The 25,411-nt window shown below is 45.0% G+C and overlaps 1 protein-coding gene across 2 annotated transcripts in view; it reads right to left on the reverse strand.

The window, feature by feature from the left end:
* Positions 1 to 501: 501 nt before the first annotated feature.
* Positions 502 to 25,411, reverse strand: part of angpt2b (angiopoietin 2b) — a 278,028-nt gene continuing 253,118 nt past the window's right edge. For both annotated transcript variants that reach the window (XM_038801179.1, XM_038801180.1), the window contains one exon: positions 502 to 2,880. In XM_038801179.1, the coding sequence (XP_038657107.1) occupies positions 2,720 to 2,880 (161 nt within the window). In that variant the 3' untranslated portion in view covers positions 502 to 2,719. The remainder of the gene's footprint in view (positions 2,881 to 25,411) is intronic.

Raw genomic sequence — 25,411 nt, forward strand, 5'->3', positions numbered from 1 at the left:
ATTGTATATTAGTGCCACCTGACACCAGGATGTGAGTAATGGTGTTTGTGTCTATGTGTGTGTGTGGGGAGGGGGGGAGGGAGGAAGGAAGGGGGAAAAAATGCACTCCCCACCCCTACCCCCCCCCCCCAACCTCAGAACATTCCACCCATGTTGTTTTACAGCTTTAGTGCACAATTATTGGCCACAAAATTATAATACCGTCCACTTATTTTGCTGGCGGACAGAACAGATAAAACAAAGGCAGGACTTTGGACAATTTTATTTCATAAATTAATCCAAAAACTGCTGTAAATTGTATGCTCATGCTTAATAGTGTTTAGAAAAAATAAAATATATGAAACAGTCTTGAGTTATTGTTTGACAATTTAACTTATTTTGCAGGATTAGTAGCAGTCATTTGCTTCCAATATTTACACATATTGGAAACAGTGAATAATTAAGCTATATTTATTTATATATTACTTCCATTCTCTGAAAGCAATGAATGATGAATCAATATGTGTGATATTTGTTATTTTAATAAAATTGTAAAAAGAATAGGTACATTTAAGCAAAAACCTTTCTCACAAGAATCCAAGTAATTTCCAGATGACTTAATGGATACGCTGTCAAAAATATTGTATCAGCCTGTTAACAGATGCATGTTAACAGGTTCTCTTCTTTTTTGTTAGTTTTGTAGAAACATCTTTTTGTGAAATGTAAGTTTAGTAATGCTTTGTTTTTGGACCTCTACAAAGGTCTGCACCAGAACGCATTGTTGTTCCACCTGGTTGCAATGTTTAACCTGCCATTGGCAAAATGCCACTGTTTGACTTGGAGCAATATTCCAGTATGCGAATATACAGCTGCATCGTACTCGACACAGAGAGGGTAGGGTGTGTGAAATAAGAGGGCGTGTGAAACAAGAGACCAACAATCATCAGTGGTGTTCCTTAATTAACAGTTGGCAGGAGAATTGTTAATACTATTAAACTGTCAGCAAAAACCTGCCAATCAATTTTTTTGGAAAAATTAATCGTTCCAAGTGCTATCCTGCAGCTGTACTTGTGGGGGAGGGGGAGGGGCATGCCGTGGCTTTCTAAGAGATAGTGGAGGGTCACAGAGAAAATCATCCCGGGTCACTTCCACATTGCTGCTTGCAGCATTTTGACACTCGAGCGGCCAGAAAGCTGGTGAATCACAGCTATCTTGGCAACCGAGGTTTCACAGTAGAGGCAGCAGGTGGAAGAAATGTGTGCTTTACTTTTACTGTCCTAAACGAAAAAAGGTCAGAAAATCCTGGAACGTACGTGAGGTTTGTTTTCTTCTCTTTTACAAAATGCCTTTGGTCACTTCTGGGACTTGCTATGATTTGCCACTAAGCATGATTCACAGTTTATATAACAATTATGTTTATTACACATTGACAATAGTATTTTAAAACTGCAGGTGGCCCCACATTTGGCGCAAGAACAAAGAGGCTGGTGTGCAAGCAAAAGTGAACTGCTTCAAGACAGTCTCCCAGACTCAGCCTTGCCAAACAAAACCAGATTTATTTGCGGCTGTTTGAATTTCATTGGATTGTTTGCTCACGCTAATGCCTTCTGCCCTTTCTGCTAATTCTTAGTTCTATGACTGACAGAACCATTGGGAGACAAAGAGCAATGGTTGGAGGCGCCATTACCTATTTCTAAAATAGCCAGGTACTCCAAAAACAATGATCTTGCAATAACAGACAGCAGCTGAACTGGACAGGCTTTCTTAGTCTCAGGACATGCAGCAGAAACTTTAACAGCAAATTGTCGGGCAGAGACTCATCCCAATGGAGCGAAGTTAGCCAAGGCTTAATGCACGGGAAGATACATAACCATGTTTGTATACAGGGGAGGATGACATGGTCTGGCACCGGGCTCTCCACATTTTTCAGATTTAATCATAATGGTACCAAAAAACAAAATATTTCAAAAGCACTGATACAAACAGCTTGGTGTGCAGCAAATAGAACATCTGTCAGAATACAAATATGCAGTGACAGCCAACAAGCAAAGGAATTATTTTGGAATGGTCTGCATCACATTAGCTACTGCGAGAACTGAGCCTCATGAAAAAACTGCTTGTCCTCAAAAGCCTGGAACAGATACAAACGGACAAACATAACAATGTTTTCTTTTTTCTGATAAAGAATTTACCAAGGATTCACCCAAATACATTCTGTACATTAAATAGTTAAACATGTTACATTCATGCTTTGGCTTCCACTCGGCGTGGTCATCCGACTCAGTGGTCACTGAAGGAGAGAGCAGATATGGAGGTTGATGCGTCAAAGACAATACTGAAGGCAGCTGACAAAGAATGAACACTTTCAAATACACTTTGCCCTGAATCATGATTATGTCAATGGGCAACACATTCTTTGCATCATTCGAATTGAACAGGAGAAACCCAGAGGGGCTTTTTTCTATTTCAGGGACCTGTTCAATGGCAAGTCATTTAATATTTTCCTTCCAGCTTTCCACCGAGATTGTCCTTGTCAAATTTTTCATCACTGAAGAAGGACGGGAAGAATTTTTAAAATATATATTTTCGAGCAATATGCAGGCTGGTAGCTGTGGTAGTGAAGCCTTTAATATTTATATCCCACCAGTATGTGCTAAACAATTTATTAAAATTAAATCAGTGATTGTGCTGCGATGGTGAATTCCATCAGCTGTTCAGAAAAGCGATCCTTATGCATTGCTCAGAAAGCTACAGGTCGAATCATCATTGTGGTGGACTTGAGGGAGTAATGCGAGCCTTTCCAGTAGTGCCACTTGATCCCATTAAATCGAATTGTGTTCATCCCGCCTGAGTAATACATGCCATTCAGGTTAGAAGGGCCACAGGCCTGAAACCACCAACCTGCGGACAAAAACAACAAGCAAAGTGATGTTTAGAACATATCCTTCTTCATGTCACCATAAATCACTTGATCACATTGGGTGATAGTCGCTTGGGTATAAAGAACAGTTTAATAGGCTACAATGTGATATGATAAGGATGTGCACCTAAGATTGTCTCCGTAGTGAATTCTTAATTTGGGTTGTATACCATCTGGCAAAGGTGCCCAGTGCAGTTTAGTCATGGAGAATGGAAAATTGGCAGTAGCATTATTCTAGTCAGCTGTTACATACCCACATGAAACTGGTTCAATGCTCAGCTTTGCCAGAGGGATAGTAACAAATTACCTTGTGAAGTTATTGGATAAATCCCAAAGATTGCTGGGGGCAGGAAAAAGTGCAATGATTTTAATGTAGATATGTTACAACTACTTAAACAACTGCAATATAGGAGAACATGTATAAATTGGTGCTGATTGTCTGGCTGGCTCGCAGTGCTGCTGTTACAAAACTCCGCTGATGCCACATGGGAGGGTGTTCCAAAAAGAAAAAAGGGTTTGCGTGGTGGTTCTTTTTGGATATTAGTGAGAAACATCGCAGAAAGTGAGAACTCAAACATCTCTTTCATCAAACAACAATATAAGTATTTGTTAAAGTAGAAAAAAGATAATAAAATATTACAAAGAACAATGGGCAGGATTCTCCGACCCCCCGTCGGGTCGGAGAATCACCCGGGGCCGGCGTCAATCCCGACCCCACCGTGCCCCGATTTCTCCGCCCCCCCGAGATTTGGCGGTGGTGGGAATCACGCCGCGCCGGTCGGGGGGCCTCCTGCGGCGATTCTCCGGCCCGCGATGGGCTGAAGTCCCGCCGCTGACAGGCCTCTCCCGCCGGCGTGGATTAAACCACCTACCTGACCGCGGGATTGGCGGCCTGGGTGGGCGCCGGGGTCTTTGGGGGGGCGCGGGCGATCTGACCCTGGGGAGTGCCCCCATGGTGGCCTGGCCCGCGATCGGGGCCCACCGATCGGCGGGCGGGCCTGTGCCATGGGGGCACTCTTTTTCTTCCGCCTTCACCATGGTCTTCACCATGGTGGAGGCGGAAGAGACTCCCTCCCCTGCGCATGCGCCGGTATGACATCAGCAGCCGCTGACGCTCCGGCGCATGCGCGGACTTATGCCGGCCGGCGAAGTCCTTTCGGCCCCAGCTGGCATGGCGCCAAAGGCCGTTCACGCCAGCCGGCATGATGGGAACCACTCCGGCACGGGCCTAGCCCCTCAATGTGAGGGCTTGGCCCCTAAAGGTGCGGAGACTTCTGCACCTTTGGGGTAGCCCGACGCCGGAGTGGTTGACGCCACTCCAACACGCCAGAACCCCCCGCCCCGCCGGGTAGGGGAGAATCCCGGCCAATCTTATACTTCGGCACATTGACAGTAAGCAAAAAGACTGGAAACACAAAAGCATCCATTTCACCCATAATACAAAACTGTACTCCATTTACCAAATAACAACCATAAATCTATTGGTCAAAGCTAGCCACCATACAGTCTAAGTGACCAGGACTTGGGAATGGTCTTCTGTTCAGCGAAGAAAACAATCATTTGCGCAAACAGGTTTCTGCCTTCAGTGCATCATCTCTAGCTGAATTATTTCCTGAGGTTGGCTGCCCCTCTCCCTCGCTTGTTGTTGCCACATCATGTGTGACTAGCCTGCTCCCTGGCAGCTCAAAACACTCTGACTACTAAATGTATCAATTACAAAGAACAGTTTTCTGATTCTTTGCCCTGTGCTGCCCAGACATGGTTTACAAAATACATGGTAGTTTGATTTCACTTGTGCAAAAAACAATTCATTCATGTTATTAGCATCCTACCATTTCATGACACTGAAATGAAAATGAAAATGAAAATTGCTTATTTTCATGAGTAGGCTTCAATGAAGTTACTGTGAAAAGCCCCGAGTCGCCACATTCCGGCACTTGTTCAGGAAGACTGGTATGGGAATTGAACCATGCTGCTGGCCTGCTTTGGTCTGCTTTAAAAGCCAGCAATTTAGCCCAGTGTGCTAAACCAGCCCCTAAACACAGCACTGTGTACTAGACTATACATATATTAATACACAGGGCCCTATTTTTTGAAGATAGAAGGAACATGTGCACATATTATGTCTGTTCTTGCTAATCAAAATAACTGACAGCTATTCACCACTTCATTCCTCAGGACAATGCCTCGACCAATCAGAATCAGGCTGCCTGTTTTAAATTTTAAGCAATGCTTGGTAGTTAACTGTCAATTACCATCAACTGGTGCATTCTCTGTGGCAAGGCCTCTACTAATCAGAGTCCACTTGCCAAACAATCAAAACTCTTTTCTTACACAGCATGAATTCATTAATTTCCCTCACTTTATATTCTTGCGAATGTCCTGGTTGAGTTCAAGATGAAAAGCTTCGACAAACATATCTCTTTTTCAGAAATATTCAAGTTCTGTACTACCATATGACTAGTTCTTATATTCTTAAAGCCGCACACCATTTTAACTTGGAAATGTATCACCGTTCTTTCATCGCTGCTGGGGGCAGTACAGTAGTTTGCACTGTTGCTTCACAGCGCCAGGGTCATAGGTTCGATTCAGAAGAAACCTCTTCAGCCAAAGAGTGTGGAACTCATTACCACAAGGGCTGGTTGAAGTGAACAGCTTGGATGTATTTAATGGAACGCTAAACACATAAACACATGAGGGAGATAGGAATAGTTGGTTAAGATGACTTGAGAAGGCGCTGGTGAGCTGCCATCTTGATCGGCTGCAGTCCACGTGGTATCGATACACCCACAGTGCTGCTAGGGAGGAAGCCCAGGGTTTTGACCCAGTGGCAGTGAAGGAACATCAATATGGTTCCAAGTTTGGATGGTGTGGACTCAGCGGGGGATTTGCAGAAGGTGGTGATCCCAAAATCTTGAACAAAGGAGTATAATTTTAAACTTAAACGTCAACTAGTCAAGAAGCACTATTTTTGCTGTTTTGAAATTTGCAAGCGTTCGTTGAGTGGGTGTTTCAACGTGGAGCAGGAAACAGGAAATATTCAACGTATAGCTCGACAAGTAATCACAATATCAGGAATCCACCAGGCTTTGATTTTTAAAGAATGACTCAAGTAAATCTACATTATTACTTTCCTCGCGTTTATTTTCTTCATTTACGGGATGTGGGCATCGCTCGTGAGGCCAGCATTTATTGCCCATGCCTAGTTGTCCTTCAACATAGAACATAGAACATAGAACATTACAGCGCAGTACAGGCCCTTCGACCCACGATGTTGCACCGTCCTGTGAAACCCTTCTAAAGTCCCTCTACACTATTCCCTTATCATTTATATGCCTATCCAATGACCATTTGAATGCATTTAGTGTTGGCGAGTCCACTACTGTTGCAGGCAGGGCATTCCACTACCTTACTACTCTCTGAGTAAAGAACCTACCTCTGACATCTGTCCTATATCTATCTCCCCTCAATTTATAGCTATGTCCCCTCGTGCTGGACATCATCATCCGAGGAAAAAGGCTCTCGATGTCCACCCTATCTAATCCTCTGATCATCTTGTATGCCTCAATTAAGTCCCCTCTTAGCCTTCTTCTCGCTAACAAAAACAGCCTCAAGTCCTTCAGCCTTTCCTCATATGATCTTCCCTCCATACCAGGCAACATTCTTGTAAATCTCCTCTGTACCCTTTCCAATGCTTCCACATCCTTCCTATAATCTGGCGATGAGTTGCCTTCTTGAACCACCGCAGTCCTTGAGATGGAAGTACATATTAGGGAGGGAGATCCAGGATGTTGCCTCAGTGACAGTGAAGGAGCTGCGATACATTTCCAAGTCAGGGTAGTGCGTGACTTGGAAGGGAACCTCCATGTGGTGGGGTTCCAGATATCTGTTGCTCTTATTCTTCTAAATGGCAGTGGTCGTGGGCTGGAAGGTGTTGTCTAAGGAGCCGAGTATCCCAGTATTTTTAATAATCTTTATTATTGTCACAAGTAGGCTTAAATTAACACTGCAATGAAGTTACTGAGAAAATCACCTCGTCTCCACACTCCTGCGCTTGTTCGGGTACATGGCGGGAGAATTCAGAATGTCTAATTCACCTATCAGCACGTCTTTCGGGACTTGTGGGAGGAAAACCAGATCTCCGGGAGAAAACCCACAGTACATCTTGTAGATGGTACACACGGCTACCACTGTTTGTCGGTAATAGAGGGTTTGAATGTTTGTGGAAAGGGGAGTAATCAAGCGGGCTGCTTTGTCCTGGATGGTGTCGAGCATCTTGAGTGTTGTTGGAGCTGCGCTCATCCAGGCAAGTATTACATTAAACTCCTGGCTGGTGCCTTGTAAATGGTGGAGAGGCTTTGGGGTGGCAGGAGGTGAGTTAATCGCCGTAGGATTCCTAGCCTTTGACCTGCCCTGGTAGTCACAGTATTAATGTAGCTAGTCCAGTTTAGTTTCTGATCAATGGTAACCCCCAGGATGTTGATTGTGAGGGATTCAGCGATGGTAATGCTATTAAATGTCAAAGTTATGGTTAGATCCTCTCTTGTAGGAGATGGTCTTTGCCTGGCACTTGTGTGGCGTGAATGTATCTTACCAGTTATCAGCCCAAGCCTGGATATTGTCCAGGTCTTGCTGCATTTAGACATAGACTGCTTCATTATCTAGGGAGTTGTGAATGGTGCTGAACATTATGCAGTCATCTGCAAACCCCACTTCTGACCTTATAATGGAAGAGAGGTCATTGATAAAGCAGCTGAAGATGGTTTAGCCTGGGACACTTCCCTGAGGAACTCTTGCAGTAATGTCCTGGAGTTGAGATTATTGACCACTGCCATCTTCCTTTGTGCCAGGTATGATGGCCAGTGGAGAGTTTTCCCCCTCATTCCCATTGACACCAGTTTAGCTAGTGCTCCTTGATGCCATACTCGGTCAAACGCTACCTTGATGTCAAGGGCAGTCACTCTCACCTCATCTTTGATATTCAGCTCTTTTGTCCATATTGAACAAAGGCTGTAATGAAGTCAGGAGCTGAGTGACCTTGGCAGAACCCAAACTGAGTGTCCGTGAGCAGTTTATTGTTGTGCGAGTGCTGCTTGATAGCACTGTTGATGACTCCAGTAAGTCCGCGATAACCAATACCCAAAGGCTCACTGTTTGTACGTTCGTTAGCGGAGAAACCAAGCTCATTTGCTGGTTGTTTGGGAGGTCATAAAGTTAGGACAAACTTAGTTGGCTTTTAAGTATTGCAAGGAATCATAATTTATGCAGCAGAAAGATCCATAATACCAGTTTTACAGCCAAAACAAAGGAAAGGCTACTGACAGGGCATGCCGAGAAACCAAAGTGAGAAACACTGGGTCCAGTTGAAGGGAGGAATATCAAGTTATATTTTGATGGGCTTTAAAACATTCTCCCACCCAGGTGCAATTGGGCTGCCAAAAAAGTGGATAAGATAACTGCTCAAATGTTCATGTCAGAAAAGCATGCCACAAAATTGTGCTCTGAAATGAAATGGGTAATCTTCCAAATTATGGGCCTCACTTTGCTGAAATAGCTTTTAAATCCGGTTTTCAGGTTGTTTTTTACAAATGCTGCTTATCCCTCCAAAATAGGCACCAGGACCTGGGAAGCTCAGAAGAATAGTAAATAGTGCTTAAATATTTAAAGGATGGAAAGATATGAAAATAAAAGAAAAGAATGGCAATAAGAACAAAGGAGAACGAGGTAAGCAAGGAGAACAGGTTAAATGTGTTATCATGCAGCAAGTCTGAGGAGAAAACTGCGTCTACTTGCATCGTCATGTTGCTGTTATTAGACAGCATCAATGCAAAGCTGATTACTGCAACTGTCCACAAATCCGGAGAAATGTTTGCTGGATTTTGGGGAATTGGGTACAGGGTAAACTTCCAGGGCTCACGGTCATTACCCTTCTGAAACTGCCGACAATTGCAGAGCGTTGGGCATGGAAATGAAAAGGGGCTGGTTTAGCTCACTGGGGGCTAGTTTAGCACACTGGGCTAAATCGCTGGCTTTTAAAGCAGTTCAAGCAGGCCAGCAGCACGGTTCGATCCCCGGACAGGCGCCGGAATGTGGCGACTAGGAGCTTTTCACAGTAACTTCATTGAAGCCTACTCATGACAATAAGCAATTTCCATTTCATTTCATGAACAGCTTAGTGCAAAAGTTATGAAATTATGGTCTGTCACTCAGGGCTCTGCATCACCCTTTACCCCGCCAGAGCCGGCAATCACTCATTTCAGCAAGAAGTTTATTTATTTTTCAGCTCTCACATCGCGATTAGAAACCACAAAAGGAATAATATCATGTTTAATCAAGTGTAGCTGAATTTTTTACAGACGTGATTATGATAAGATTTGATGAACAACAGAAGTGGCCCTGACCAAATCTTTTATATAATCATGGAGCGCTGTTGAATTATAAATTAGTAGCTATTTTAAGCAACATTTTTTAATAATGCTATTTTAAAAGGTTTTCCAAAATATTTTTGCTTCTACCCCATGTGTATGTCCCGATTATTAATTTGTTCCATGTAAAGCATTTTAAAAATTGATTTTACTTTCAAGGTTTTCGTTTTCTGTTTGAGGGATGGGGTGGGGGGGGGGGGGTTTCCACCTTGGCTACTTGGCTCCTGACCTCATTACAGCCTTGAGCCAAACATGGAGAAAAAAAGAGCTGAATTCCAGAGGTGAGGTGAGAGTGATCGCCTTTGACATCAAGGCAGCATTTGACCGAGTATGGCATCAAGGAGCCCTAGAAAAACTCTCCACTGGTTGGAGTCGTGCATCATTCCTCGTTGTTGGAGGCCAACCATCTCAGCCCTGGGACATCACCGCAAGAATTCCTCAAGGTAGTGTTCTAGGCCCAACTATATTTGGCTGCTTCATCAATGACCATCCCTCCATCATGAGGTCAGAAGTGGAGATGTTCGCTGATGATTGCACAATGTTCAACACCATTTGCGAATCCTCAGATACTGAAGAAGTCTGTGCTGATATACAGGAAGAATTGGACAAAAGTCTGGCTTAGAATGATAAATGACATAAATTGCCACACACGTGTCAGACAATGACCATCTCTAACAATAGAGAATCAAGCCATCGCTCCTTGATATTCAAAAGCATTACAATCATCCACTGCCAACATTTTGGGATTACCATTGACCAGAAACCAAAATGGACCAGCCATAAAAATACAATGGCTACAGCAACAGGTCAGAGGCTGGGTACTCTCTAACTCATGTACTGACTCCTCAAAGCCTGTCCACCAAGTGCAAGGCACAATTCAGGAGTGTGATGCAATACTATCCACTTACTCAGGTGAATGCAGCTCCATAACACTCAAGAAACCTGACACCATCCAGGGCAAAACAGCCTACTTGATCGACACCCCATCCATAACCTTAAATATTCACTCCCTCCATCACTGCCGCACAGTAGTGTTAATGTTTATCAGCTACAAGGTGCATTGCAGTAACTCACTAAGTGTCCTTGCAGCTAATTCCCAACCTGCGACCTCTACCTGCCTCAAAAGACAAGGGAAAGATGAGAGCACTGCCGCAAGTTATTCTCAAAGGCACTCACCATCTTGACTTGAAACAAAATGGCCCTTCCCTCACTGTTGCTACACCAAAATCATGGAACAGCACTGTGGGATGTATCAAATGGACTTCAGAGGTCAAGAAGGTGTATCACCATAAACTTCTCAAGGGCAATTAGGGATGGGCAACAAAGTTGGCCTAGCCAGAAATGTTTAAATCCCATAAAGGAATCAAGAAAAAAAACACTCCCTTTATACAGTATGAAGTACAAAACTGAAACCTTTTCATTAATTTTACAAATTACAGTCACATCCTGAAAAAACTTACTCAAATTACAGTTGGGAAATATAAGCAAAAAAATTATTAATTGCACTCTGGATCACTGTAAAATATTCTGGGACAAAGATATTTCTATTTCTTTTCAGTTCCATTCCTATTTTCTGACAGGCGCTTCTCTTCTAATGTCACATTAGGCAACTTTATGATCTTGGCCTCAGCACCACTTGAATAACCAAGGAAAAAGTAAATGAATCCCCTACTGTTTCTTCCTCTAATTGTCAATGACTTATGAAGATGGTGTGTGAAATATGAGATTGTGTGGATGAACAGCCCACTATTAATGCTTGCAAGGACCCGGATTCGATTCCAGCCTTGGGTGACTGTGTAGCATTTGCACGTTCTCCCCATGGCCTGTGTGAGTTTTCTGTCACGCTCCAAAGATGTGCAGGTTAGGTGGATTGTTCATGGTAAATTGCCCCTTAGCATCTGGGAAAGTGCAGGTTAGGTTATGGGGACAGGGAAGGGGAGTGGACCTGGGTGGAGTGCTCTTTTGGACAGTCGGTACAGATGCGAAGGGCTGAATGGCCTCCTTCTGCACTGTAGAGATTCTATGGTTCTAATCTCAGGTCATCCCAAGTATTTTGCAATCACTGCATAAACTGTTGGAATGTAGAAAATGCCGCAGGCAGTTGGCACGCAGCTAAACCATGCAACAAGCTCATGATGAGTTAATCTGCTTTTTGGTGATCATCAAATAGTGCCATGGGACATTGTAAGCTCACTAGAGAGGGCAGAGCAGGGCCTGGATTTAATGTCTCACCCAAAAGGCAATTTCTCCAACAGGACAGCTCACACTCAGCATGGAATGAAGTGCCAGCCTAGAGTGATTGCTCAAGTCTCTGGAGTGGGACCAGAACCCACGAACATCTGACTCAGACACAGAATTTGTACTCAAATTGTATTTCTCTTGGCTACTGTTAATTTCTCAAGATCAGCAGAAGACAAAATCGCCTTCTGCGCATTCCTTTCGTGAACCTTGTTCGATTCGGTTTGTCAGTTATGGAGTGGGGGGGGGGGGGTGTGAAATCAAAGGAGATGATACAGGAAAGAGAGCTGGAAGACCAGGAACCAGGGGAGGAATGCACTCGATCAGGTGTCAAACCAGAAAGGAATAGCTGCAGCAGTAAGTTTGCTAGATATACTGCCAACAGCCATGTGTCCCCAGTGCATGTCTCGTTCCCAGCTCTTAAATATTCTTTTTGTTCAGAAGCTATCTGTCCTGCTTTACACTGCTGGTGGGAATGTTTAATCTGGCAAGTATCAGCCGAGTCAGGAACAGCCAAATTTGCAGCTGTTTATATTCCTTTACTGCTTCAATAACTAATCCAAAATGGCTAATCAGCCATTCACAGAGAAACACCTGTGAAATGAGACTTTGAAATGTAAAATGCTGTTTGAAATTGTTAAATTACTCAAGTCAGAACATGTGTTCGTATTCAATTAGAAACTACAAATGTGGGAAATCTGAACAAAATAAAACAGTGAATGGAACCGTGTTTGCAGAAAGGAAAGTCTAACTTGGCTCTTTTCTTTACAAATTCAAATTAATGTGCCTTTTGCAACATTTCCGACCATTGTGTCAAGTGATCAACACTGCTGGAAGTGTTCAGTGTATTTTATATTTACAATTCAGAGTGTTTGAGTGAACCAATGCATAATTTCATTTCAAATGGAGCTTTTTTCTCATTAAAACTACTATATAATAGTAAACAGAAATTATTCCAGTGCAATTGCGAGTGTAAGATGCAGCGATTTAGATCAAGAGATGCAGCAGCATTGGCTCAAATGTTGCAACAAATGAATTTGAGTTGTGTGATAGAGGTGATGATTGGGAGCTTGTTGTGCTCATATTGGCTGCCATGCAATCCACATGACAGAAACTTTACTATAAAAGCACTTCGTTGGCGATAAAGCCCTTTGGCACATGCCAAGCTCATGAACTGCGACATATAAATGAAAAACTTTAATTTTTTTAATAGGAACACCAGAAATATGGCTTACTTCAGGAGATAGAAAGGAATGCAAAATGGTAGGGTACATAATATCGTCGTACCCAGATAACTAGCCTCAGTGGTGGTTTGAGGCAATACTGGGGAGACTTCCAGGATAGCTGATCAAGGGTTTATTGATAACACGTCAAGGTAAACTATACACAGAGTCAGTAAACAAGTCTCCACTCTCTGACTCCTGGGTCCACCCTGCCCAGGCCCCTGCTCCCAGTGCACTACTGCACGATAGGCCCCGAGCCGGTCACATGGACCCCAAGGACTCACCCCTTAAAGTGGCCGGGCTGCCACATCCCTCCCCTCATAAGTCCTTCAATAACATATTTACAAAATAAGTTATATACAGTACCGATGTAAAATAAAAGGTTGAGAAACACAAGGTGTGACAGTCCATAACAGCTAATCACAATGTCACTCAGTCAGGGATTATCTGCGCCTCGCAGACAGCCTTAGACCCCAAACCGCTCCTTCACTTCTGAGGTAGCAACGTTGTCTTCCATGGAAGAATGTCTCTGAGATTCGAGCAGTGAAGTTGGGTCATTCCCTTCTCCAGCTCCTTCCTGGTCGCTGGCGGGGCCTGCACAGGACTCCTAGATTCCCTCGGTTCTGGTTCTGCCACAGGAGCACTGGTGCTGCCTGTCGGCTCTAACTGTTTGAGATTGGGATTGTGGTCCACCGGCCACTTACATGGTCAATGTGCTTCGCACTATCCTGCCTTTAAAATCCACCAGCGACGGGACTGGACCTGACTTCAATAAATTTCTTCTGCGTAGCCAAATTGGGCCTGAAGGCAAGGTACCTGACAAAGACCAGGTTGCCAATGATCTGCCTCCTATTGTGTGAAACGTGTTGTTTCCTCTGGGAGGACTGCCCTACCATGACCCTCACTGCCAAGTTTGCAAAAATTAACTCCAGGTATGTCCAGAGGCGACGGCCCATGAGTAACTCTGCTGGCGTGACATCCATTAGATAGAATAATGTTGGCCAACCTAAGGCACAGCAGTCTGTTGGATAGCCTCTTCATTGATGTTTTGAATACCTGAACAGCTCCCTCCTCTAGTATGGGTGGCATGGTGGCACAGTGGTTCGCACTGCTGCCTCACAACGTCAGGGACCTGGATTCATTTCCAGTCTAAGTCGTCTGTCTGTCTAGAGTTTGCATTTCCTCCCCGTGTTTGGGTGGGTATCCTTTGGTTCTCCGGTTTTCTCCCACAGTCCAAAGATCTGCAGGTTAGGTGGATTGGCTATGATAAAAAATTGCCCCTTTGTGTCCAGGGATCTATAGATTAAGTGAGGATACGGGGATAGGGCGGGGTGTGGGCTCTTCCAGAGGGTCGGTGCAGACTCAATGGGCTGAATGATCTCCTTCTGGACTGTAGAGGTTCTATGATTCTTTGGCAGATGACATTTTTTCAGGCAAGGTGTTGAAACTCCTCTTAAAAGCATTTGGAGTGGATGTCAACCAGGATTAGGCACATTCAGCCCAGGAAAGGTCCTGCGACGTCCACGTGTGCCCTCTTCCTGGACCAGTCCATTCCCATGGGTAGAGGTTGGTTGTGGGTGGCAATGTCTGCTTTGCCTGGCAGAGGACACATTTACACACCAGGTGTTCAATATCCTTGTCTATGTCACTACTAAATGTGGCTCCTAGATGGCATTGTTTGGCCTGGATGGGCACTGTGCAATTCATGCAACATTATCTCCTTTGGCTGGAGTGATAGCACCATTCGGGAGTCCCAGAGAATGACCCCATCCTCACAACTGATTTTGTCTTTGCGAGTGAGGTAAGGCCTTAAAGGGTCAGAGTTATCATGGTGCCACCCGGTTAAGATCATGTGCTTCACTTTGGACAGGACTGGGTTGCAATGCATCCAGTTCTTTGCATGACCTGATGATACTGGTAAAATGTCAAGGAAATGTAATGCCAGAACCATTTCTTGAGGCACAGATATGGTACCATGTTCTTTGGAAGTGGGAGCTGAGTCAGCTCGTCAGCGTTTGAAATTTATACCTATCCAATGCTGAAAGATGTAACTGTAGGCCTCCAGCAACAAGGCCCACTGCTATACCCTGGCAGATGAGATTGGAGGTATCGGCTTGTCTTCTCTGAGAAGCCCCAACAGTGGCTTATGGTTGGTTATTGTGGTAAAGCATCACCCATGGACATGCTGGTGAAATTTCCTAACTCCATAGATTACAGCTAGGCATCCTTTCTCAATCTGTGCGTATTTCAGTTTGGCATCGGAGGAAGTTCTGGAGGTGAAAGCAATTGGCATTTTATGGGACAGGACTGCTCCTATTCTACATGGCTATGCATCACAAGTTAGGATGATTGACATATCTGGGCCAAAATGAACCAACAAACATGGTGGCCATAAGGCCCACTTGACATGATAGAAGAGTTGCTCCTGTGGTTCGTTCCAATGCCAACCCTGATGTCTTTTTAAGAGCAAATGTAGTGATGTCAATGTTGATGCTAGGTTTTGGATAAAACGTCCATAGTATTTTCCCATCCCCAAGAAGGACTTTAATTCAGCCTAGTTCTTAGGTACTGAGACTTCTCTTATGGATCTCACCTTGTCCTTGAGTGGGTGCCGGCCTTTTGAGTCCACTTTGAATCCTAAGTAAGTGACCTCATGAGCTTGAAAAGTACATCTCTCACGCTTCAGTCAGATTCCAGGATATCTAAATCTTCTCAGCACTTTTTCTTGGCTTGCTGGGTAGTCTTCATGTGCTGTTCCTGCTACTAGAATGTCACTCAGGTCGACCACAACCTTCAGGATGCCCTGGAGCAGATTCTCCATTGTGCATTGATAACACACAGGCCAAAGAGATGCCAAAGGGTAATCTGGTGCATTGAAACAGGCCTTTATATGTGTTAATCATCATAAACTATTGAGATTCTTCATCCAGTTCTAATTACAAATAGGCAGACGTCAAGTTTGGTGTACGTGAGGCCGCCGACCAACTCTGCACAAAGTTCATCAATTCGTGGGGTTTTTATCTACTTGGACTGCCTGGTTTATTGTAAGTGTGTGAGGGCAGCACGGTGGTGCAGTGGGTTAGCCCTGTTGCCTCACAGCGCCGAGGTCCCAGGTTCAATCCTTGCTCTCGGTCACTGTCCGTGTGGAGTTTGCACATTCTCCCTTTCTTTGCAGGGGTTTTGCTCCCGCAACCCAAAAGATGTGCAGGCCAGGTGGATTGGCCGCGCTAAATTGCCCCTTAATTGGAAAAAATTAATTGGACACTCTAAAATTATTTTTTTAAGAAGTGTGTTGTCCCCGCATATTCTAACTGAGCGGCCTGGTTTTAACAGAGAGATGGCGGGGTCAGTCCATTCAAAAAACTGCACAGGTTTGATAATCCCCAATTCTTTAAGGCATGAAATTTCAGCTGCCAGTTTTTGGTAAAAGACGCCTCGCACTGAAGAACTTTGACATGGTATCAGAGTTGACGTAAAACTTGACCTTTACTCATATTCGATGCAACACATCCTGGAATACGTCTATATATGTACCTAACAATTCATAGAAAACACTCCAATATTTTGAAGATTCCCAACCAGTTAAACTTGATTTGGAGCAGTCAATCACGTCCATGAGACCTGGCCGTTGTCCCTCATCAATGACCATAGGTATCTGGACCTCCTGTTGCTGATATGACACTGGCGCCGTGGTTATCCGCAACATTTTCAAAGCTTCCCCTGCATATGTTGCTAATTTGGCTGCAATGATACTTAGGTTCAAAGACTGAACTCCTTCTCGAAGATATTTGAACATTTTTTTTCCTACAACCATTGCCAACGCCCCAGTGTCAACTTTTATCTTTAGTGGTCTACCATTTATTGTGAGGACTATCTCAACTGGGGTGGTCTTACTTACTTTCATCATGATCAATCTGAATGTTTTGAGATCTTCATCGGGATTCCTCTCCACTTTGTTCACCGGAGTCATGAGCTGTTTTTTCTTTTTGGTTTGGCATGCTCTGCCTGACACAGCAACGTCCTGGATGTGGCCCTTCCTATTGAACTGAAAGCAAATAAACTCTCTGCAGCCGCATGCTTCTGGGGGTGGTTTCCCCTATATTTGTAGCATTTGAACCGATGACCAGTTTCTTTCCTGATTACTGACTTCTTTCAAGACAGAAGCTTCTTTTGCATACTTATGTTAATACTGCATGCTAAACGATCAGCATGTCACTGAGCACTGTGCCGAACTTACAATGCTCGGCCATTTGGTGGAGTCTGGCAACGAAGGTGGAGATCATCTCACCTGGGTCCCTGACAGCCGAATTAAACTTGTCGCACTGTACTATGATGGAGGGTTTGAGGTTGAAGTGCTCCTTCATAGGTATCACCAACTGGTCAAATGACTGTGTTGTGAGTCTCCGGAGAAGTCAGATTCCTTATGAGGTTGTCGGTCTGGGGCCCACAAACTGGTAATAGGATAACCTTCTGCTTATCCTCCCTCATGATTTTGTTTTCTGTAAATAAGCAGCGGATCTGCTCAATAAACTGGCTGCAGTCATCGCCCCCCTGGTTGAAATGATCGAGCTTCCCAATATTAGCATTTTTCCCTCATTGTTTCATGACACTGTTGACGCTCTTTGATTTCTCTGTTTATTTTGAAGGTTTCTCCCTGAATTCTAAACTAATGAGGACTTGGGAATGATTGTGTTTAGACTCATCACTAATGTGGTGATTGAGGCAATACTGTGGAGACTTCCAGTATAACTGAACAAGGGTTTGTTGATATTAAGTAAAAGTAAATAAGTAAATTTATACACAGGCAGAGAGTCACTGAACGGGTCTTCACTCTCCGGCTGCCGGGTCTACACTGCCCTGGCCCCTGTTTCCAGGGCCCTATGCTTTTTCCTCATTGGTCGGTGGGTGCTCGCTACACTGGGGAGTTTGGGGGAGCAAAGCTCCCTGGTGAACAAAATGGGTTGACATGCCACAATGACTGCGCATTCCCCGCTGAGGCCTCTTATACAACGCGAGTCGCGTTGAAGAGCCATGTGTTTCTCGGCTCCGCAAGCAGCAGGAGACATGGGGACAAACACGTTCGCTATGGAACTTTGTTCCCATTTGGTTGAATTGAGCCCTATCAGTTTACTATCAGGATTAGGTTTTTGATGAATTGGTAGGAAGATTGGAAAAGAACATCGACACATCCATGGGGGATTTCAAATAACAAAGAATACAGTGGGATTGCCCATGTAGTTTAAATTAGACAGGTAAGTGTAATGCAAAATGACTCTTGTGCCATGGAGCCTTAAGAGACTGTTGTTGGTCTTACGTTGTAACAGTAACCCCAACAGCACAAATAAAATGCTCACCAGGTGATGCTGACCATAACATGATTAAAGTTTGGCATTATATGGGAATCAGAGCTGCTGAGGACCGACAACCAATTGTGCAACTTTGAAAAAGTTAAGTTACAAGAGAAACACTGAAACAAATCGACAGGAAAGGATTGCATAACATCCCAATGAGGACAAAAATAATACTTTGAAAGACGTATGAGAAATGTGCAGGATAAATAAAGACTAGACTCAATAAAAATGACCATAGGTCATGAATTTTACCCATGTGGGGCAAGCACGCCTGGTGGGACCAGAATGGCCGCATTTTTGGCTTCCATCTGAGATTGCTGAAAAAAACACGATATCATGCTGGCTGGTGGATGAGAGCCAGCCAGTGAGAAACACGCTTGGACATAGACACTGCACAGCCAGTGGGGGTGGAAGCCTGGCGAACGCTGGGTCTAATGGGGATCCCGTGGGTGGTTTAAAAGTGACTATGTCAGATTGAAGAAGACATCGGATGAGGCACAGTGAGTTGTCCAGAATATCAGCAGCACCCAAGAGGCATACCAGGTGGGAAGTCAGTGCAAATGTGCAGTCAGCATGGTTTTCAGATGACTGACTGTGCACTCTCGTAGAAGCAGTGAGTGTCAGGCCTTATGCCACATGATGGCAATAGAAGACCATCCCATCAAACCAAGAAGGCCTGGGCAGAGCTTGCCGCCAAGGACAGGGTGCATGACGCTGTGCGCCACAGTGCCAGAAAAAGTTAAATGATTTTCTGCACTCAACAAGGGTGAGTACTAAGCTGACATGGTCCAGTGTGGAGAGATCTGGAAGGGTGACCGTCCTTCATGGTGCTCAGAGGTGTAGGAATCAGAGTCTCAGAATACACATCTGCTTGTGCATGGTAAGGCTGGGAGATAGGACTAGAAGCCCTGGGCCTATCTAAGGGTCAGATATGCAAAGATATCAGGAATGTCAACATGGTTCATGGAGGTGAAGTATGGGATGGGATAAGAACATAGTTTGGTGTTGGCGTTGAAGGTTTAAGTAATGAATGGACATTTGCACTTAAAGGAGGTAGCATGTGGCCCTGGGCAGCACGTGGGCAGCATGGTAGCATAAGTGACTAGCACTGTGGCTTCACAGCGCCAGAGTCCCAGGTTCGATTCCCTACTGTGTCACTGTCTGTGCGGAGTCTACATGTTCTCTCCGTGTCTGCGTGGGTTTCCTCTGGGTGCTCCGGTTTCCTCCCACAGTCCAAAGACGTGCGGGCTAGGTGGAGTGACCATGATAAATTGCCCTCAATTACCAAAAAAGGTTAGGAGGGGTTACTGGGTTATGGGGATAGGGTGGAAGTGAAGGCTTAAGTGGGTCAGTGCAGACTCAATGGGCCGAATGGCCTCTTGCTGCACTGTATGTTCTTTGTAAGGAGAAGATAAGCCACAATAATGCAGAGCAATCAGTAACTGGTGGTGGGATGGCCAACCTTGTCATCCTCACCAGCAATGAAATAGGTGCCGCAGAGATTGAGGCAGGCATGGAGAAAGTTCTTCAGATCAGAGAAAACAGGCATTTCAGGGGAATGTAAGAGCCCAGTGTGCAGAAGTGGGGCTGGTGGAGAATGAAAAGAATGTTGGGTCATCTCACCCCTCATGAGGACTTCTAAGAGTCCCCAGTGATTTAGCAGTCATCAAGCCACTGTGATGTTTTTGACATCAGTCAACCCGGCTGCCTATGAGTTGCAACATTGACCAATTGGTTTCCTCCCTTAGATGAGCCATCCTCTAAAGCCAACTGGGAACCCGACGACCCTCCCTTGGCAACTGTGGAGGCGCCACTAACAGATCCACCCTGTGGCATAACCTCTCTCTGCACCAATCACGAGCACAGACACAGATATGTTGGTGGGAAATAGCACATTAGTATAGGTGCTTGTGCAGAGTGTTGAGGGCGCATCACGCTTTCATGAGGAGCCAGTGAAGGCAAAGAGTGCCCAGGATACAGGCATTCAGAGCACTGCTGCAGACCAGGAACATGTTGAGTCCAAAGCAGATGACTCGCCCCCGGAGCCGTCCATCAGGCGGGAGATGATGGATGTCCAACAGAACGCATGGAGAGATCTAGTGGAGATCCCTGAGGGCCTACATACCATGGTCTCTGTCATGGAGGAGTCCATGTGGAGTATGAGCGCTATGGGGACCCTGAGCACCAAGTGCACAGACTCCCCCATTGAGACTGTGGCGACTCTGATAGAGAGTTTGTTCCAGGAACAGAATCAAGGGTTCCTGGCGTTGTGCTTGTAAGCCCTCACACAGGCAATGAGCACTCAATCTCTCAGCTAGGTACCTATACATCAATTGTTAGCAGGACGTACCTCACACTGGCGGACAAGCTGCCTATCGTCATTGTTTGGACCTCTCACGGAGCTGCGGACGAGAGAGGCAGCTCCTCCATCCCTCTGCCAGTCACAACACCATCGTCTGAAACCATGACAACTGAGGAGTGCCCAGCCATACCTCTGTGCGCATCTTCCCAGGCAGAGCCTGCTCAGGCCCTGTCGGCCAGAGGACGACTGTCAAGGTCCTCAGAGCTAACCAACAGCACAGTTAGTGATCTTCCTCCAATGCCGCTGTCAGCGAGGTGTGGAGGCACAAAGACACATCAATTGCAAGCATAAGTTTGGGGCACAGTGAGCACAGGAAGGGGTTTTCACAGATGAATTTAGTTGATTCCCTCACTGTAATGGTTGGTTTTTACGTAATTGTGTCAACCATTTCGGTTTGGTCGACATTTTGAGTCCATATCACTCTTCTGCAGAGCTGGAGAGAAGGGGCAATGTGATGGCCACATAGATGCAACTGATGGCACCTTGGATGCAGAGGAATCCTGCAATAGTCGCAAAAGCTCTGGCTCGCTCAGCCTGGCTGACTTGGTCTGTTTTGTAATGGATGAAGATGGTCACCCACGTGAATAGAACATCAGTAGCCAGCTATGCACAGCTGACCAAAAAACTCCACAAAGATCACTCACTGACCCCTGGAAAAAGCAGAGGCACAGAAAATAAGGGCTGCAGTGATTTTCAGAGCCACAGGCATTGGGCGTCCATCCAGACAACTGGAGGCTATCTCCAGCCCAATCATCTGACATATGGAAGTGACTTTTTGTCTTGAGTGAATCAATCCCCAGGCAATGGTTTGATCAAGGACAGTCAACAAGGCTTAGGGTTTTTATGACAATAGACAATGGTCATCACTATATATTTAATTCCAGATTTTTATTGAATTGAAATTTCACCATCTGCAGTGGTGGGATTTGAACCTCGGACCCCAGAGATCTTTAGGTCTGTGGATTACTAGTCCAGTGACAATACCACTACCCCACTGCCTCCCCAGAGACTAGCTAGATCTGGCATCATCAGAATTAAGTGAGCTTTTAAACTCACTTAACTCTGTAAGTCTGGGTGGGCGAGATCCAGATCACGGAATCTCGTGAGATCTTGTTAGATCTCCCGATGCGTAATGACCGTCGAGAATCTGGGAGAGGTCTCTCCTGGGATCTAGCTGCCGCATCCCGTTCTGATTCCAGTAGTACGCAGCTAGTAAATCATGCCCATAGTCAGTTAGTAAGATGTGCAGTTCAGTGGCAGATGGAATTCAACCCTGAAAAGTTGGAGGTGATGCACTTTAGAAGGAGCAACAAGACCAGCGGATGCTCAATGAATGGCAGGACACTAGGAAGCTCTGAGAAACATTGGGATCTTGGGGTGCTGGTCTACAGACCCCTGAAGGGCGCAGGACTGACTAACAGGGTAGTTAAGAGAGCATGTGGGACACTTGCCTTTATCAATCGGCATAGATTATAAGATGAGGGAGGCTATTCTGGAGCTCTGCAAAGCTTTGGTTAGGCCACAGCTGGATAACTGTGCATAGTTCTGGTCACTACACTATATCAAGGATGTGATTACAATGGAGAGGATGCAGAGGAGATTCACCAGGATGTTACCTGGGATGGAGAATTTGAAGAACGAAGAGAGGCTGGATAGGCTTGGGCTATTTTCTTTAAAGCAGAGAAGGCTGAGGGAGAACTCGATTGAGGTGTATAAGATTATGAGGGGTATGGACAGGGTGGATCGGAAGCAGCTGTTCCCCTTAGTTGAAGGGTCAATAATGATGGGGCATAATGTTAGAGGGGATTTGAGAAAAAGCTTTTTCACCCAAAGGGTGGTAGAAGTTGAAGTGCACTGACTGGGAGGGTTGTAGAGGCAGCAATGCCATAACAGTCAAGGCTAGCGACCAAGTGCTGGAAAGTGGGATTCATGTAGATTTAGTTTTATTAGTGCAGATTCAATGGGCCGAAGTGCCTCTTCTGTACTGTATGACTCTATGACCTCTATGACTCCATCAGGTGGAGCCTCCTGTTGCACTGGACCTCTGCCATGTTGAGGTAATTGGAATATTGCTTCGACACCTGGCAGCAGGATAGTGGTATCTTCTGCGGGCCGATCCTCCTTACCCTCCCTGCACAGGGTCCCTGGGCATCCTGTGTCTGCACCTCTCCTCTGAGGCTCTGCCTACGACCACTTGACCTCCTCTCTCTTTGACCCTTCTTTTCCTCGTTAAAGGTGTCCCCTGTGAATAAACAGTGCCCATCTGGCGAGATGTAAATTGGGCTGACCTGTGCACTGTAGGATGCCAAAGAGAAAATGCTGGAAAATCTCAGCAGGTCTGGCAACATCAGTAGGGAGAGAAAAAAGCTAACGTTTTGAGCCCAAATGACCCTAAGTGCCATCTGGACTTGAAATGTTAGCTCCTTTCTCTTTTCTCACCCTACAGATGCTGCCAGACCTGCTAAGATTTTCCAGCATTTTCTCTTTGATTTCAGATTCCAGCATCCGCAATAATTTGCTTTTATCCACTGTGATACCAATGGGTTGACATTTTCAGAGACATCTTATTGACTAAAGAGTCCTGAAAGAAACAGAAAATATGCAAATATCTTATAAGAAAGCACTGAAAAAAATCAAAAATGAATATTCTAACCCCACACCAAAATCTCACTAGCTGCTACCAGCTCGGCCTGCCTTGTTTTATTCTGTCTCTGGATGAGAAACTCGCAATAACGGATTGGCTGCCTGCCTGTGCACTGACCTGAAAATTGCAAATGCAACATAAAATTCAAGTCAACTGGACTTAAATCTCTTTAACTAGCTGTCTAATTGACACTGGACGAGCAAAGTCAACTCCCGCCAACCAAAATATCACACAGACGTACGATCACATTGGGACATGTGCCTGACATATTCTTGTGTAATCTCGTGCGTTTCCAGATCGGGCGAATGTCCGCTCGTGGCTCCTAAAATTCTGACACATAATTCATTCACAAAGAGAAATAAAAGGAATGAGGTCCACATAGTTCTAAGAGAGAGAAAGACGAGAAAGTCTACCAGGTAAAATATACAAAAATTCCAAAGCCTGGCAAAATGATGATAAGAAGGGCGAGGAGTAAACTGAGAATGAGTATTACTGCAAGTATGCACAGCTACAAGAAGCACCTCCAGTATCAACCTAGAAAGAGAAAATTCAGGGATGAGGTGCAAAGCTGAAACGATATGCCAATGGGCTCAGATTTGAGAATAGTTAGTAAATTCAATCACTGCTTCCTTGAGTAATGACAAAAATTGAATATGCCCTCAATCAATCGAAAAAAAGACTAATGTATTTAACATCTGCAGAGCTTCTAATTAGGCTTAAAAGCACTTTTAACCAAATCCCTAGAATGTACCCCAGGTTACAAAAACAGACTTTGGATCAAATCAATGTGAAGTGCTGACAGGCATCAAGAAGCTATTGAATATTCAAAAGGCTCCACTCGATTAGAAACAACGTTACATCGTATCCCTATTCAATAAAAGGGAGAAATCAAATTCTGTGAATTGTAGATTCATTCATTTTATTTCAACACTGGCTGGATAATGGGCTTTAGGACCATCTAGGTAACTATAAACGTAGAAATAACAGCGATGGATGACATAGATATAAATAGAACAGTACAGCAAAGAACAGGCCCTTCGGCCCTCAATGTTGTGCCGAGCCATGATCACCCTACTCAAACCCATGTATCCACCCTATACCCATAACCCAACAACCCCCCCCCTAACCTTACTTTTATTAGGACACTATGGGCAATTTAGCATGGCCAATCCACCTAACCTGCACATCTTTGGACTGTGGGAGGAAACCGGAGCTCCCAGAGGAAACCCACGCAAACAGGGGGAGGACGTGCAGACTCCACACAGACAGTGACCCAGCCGGGAATCGAACCTGGGACCCTGGAGCTGTGAAGCATTTATGCTAACCACCATGCTACCCTGCTGCCTACATGCAGAGGAAATTCCAGTTGTACTCAATTCGATCACAGGAGGAAGAATCCGAGGAAGTAATTGGGAATAATATCCATTATTGAAGGCTCAATAACAAGCGAGTTAAGGGTGAAGGGGTGCAGGCAGGAAAGTGGAGTTTAGGCCACAATTAGAAAGACATGCTCTTAATAAAAGGCGGAGCAAGCTTGAGGGACAGAATGGCCCACTCCTCCTAGCTCTTGAGTTCTTCTGTCCTTCTGATCTATTGATTATTGGAGTTTTTTAAGAGGGTTTTGTAGTAGATTGCAACTGGGAGTCAGCTTGCTCTCCAGTTGGAAACGTAGGACAAGCTAAAGTGAGCTAAATGAAAGTGATGTATGAGGACAGTGAGAACACTTTGCTGGATTGCCATGCAGATTTGATGGGCCAAATGACTTCCTTCTGCATTGGATCGCCTTTAGTGACCAAAAAAGTTAGGAAGGGTTATTGGGTTACGGGGATAGGGTGGAAGTAAGGGCTTAAGTGGGTCGGTGCAGACTCGATGGGCCGAATGGCCTCCTTCTGCACTGTATGTTCTATGTTCTATGATATCAAAGTCAACATAGTAATCACTTTCATTATATGCAAGGCCCTTAATGCATAGAATATCACAAGGTTCTTCACAGAAATAAATGCTGAATCAATTTGTTGGATTCAATAGCTGGAGAGCTGGTGGGAGCTCTTTTTGAGAAAGCATGCCAAATTAAGTGTCAGTCAGGCACCTGACAGGCCAATGGCAGGACCCCTCCCGATCAGATCAAAGATCCTTACGGCAGATGTCCTGCCTGCGAAGAGCAAAGCCACTGTGCAGGCAATGGGTGCTCCCATCCACCTGAGACCTTGGATGTAGCAGGGACTCAGGCACAGGCAAGTGATGGTGGAAGGGCAAGGTTGGCATGCAG

The sequence above is a fragment of the Scyliorhinus canicula genome, chromosome 1 (genome assembly GCF_902713615.1).
Source record: "Scyliorhinus canicula chromosome 1, sScyCan1.1, whole genome shotgun sequence".
Lineage (NCBI taxonomy): Eukaryota > Metazoa > Chordata > Chondrichthyes > Carcharhiniformes > Scyliorhinidae > Scyliorhinus > Scyliorhinus canicula.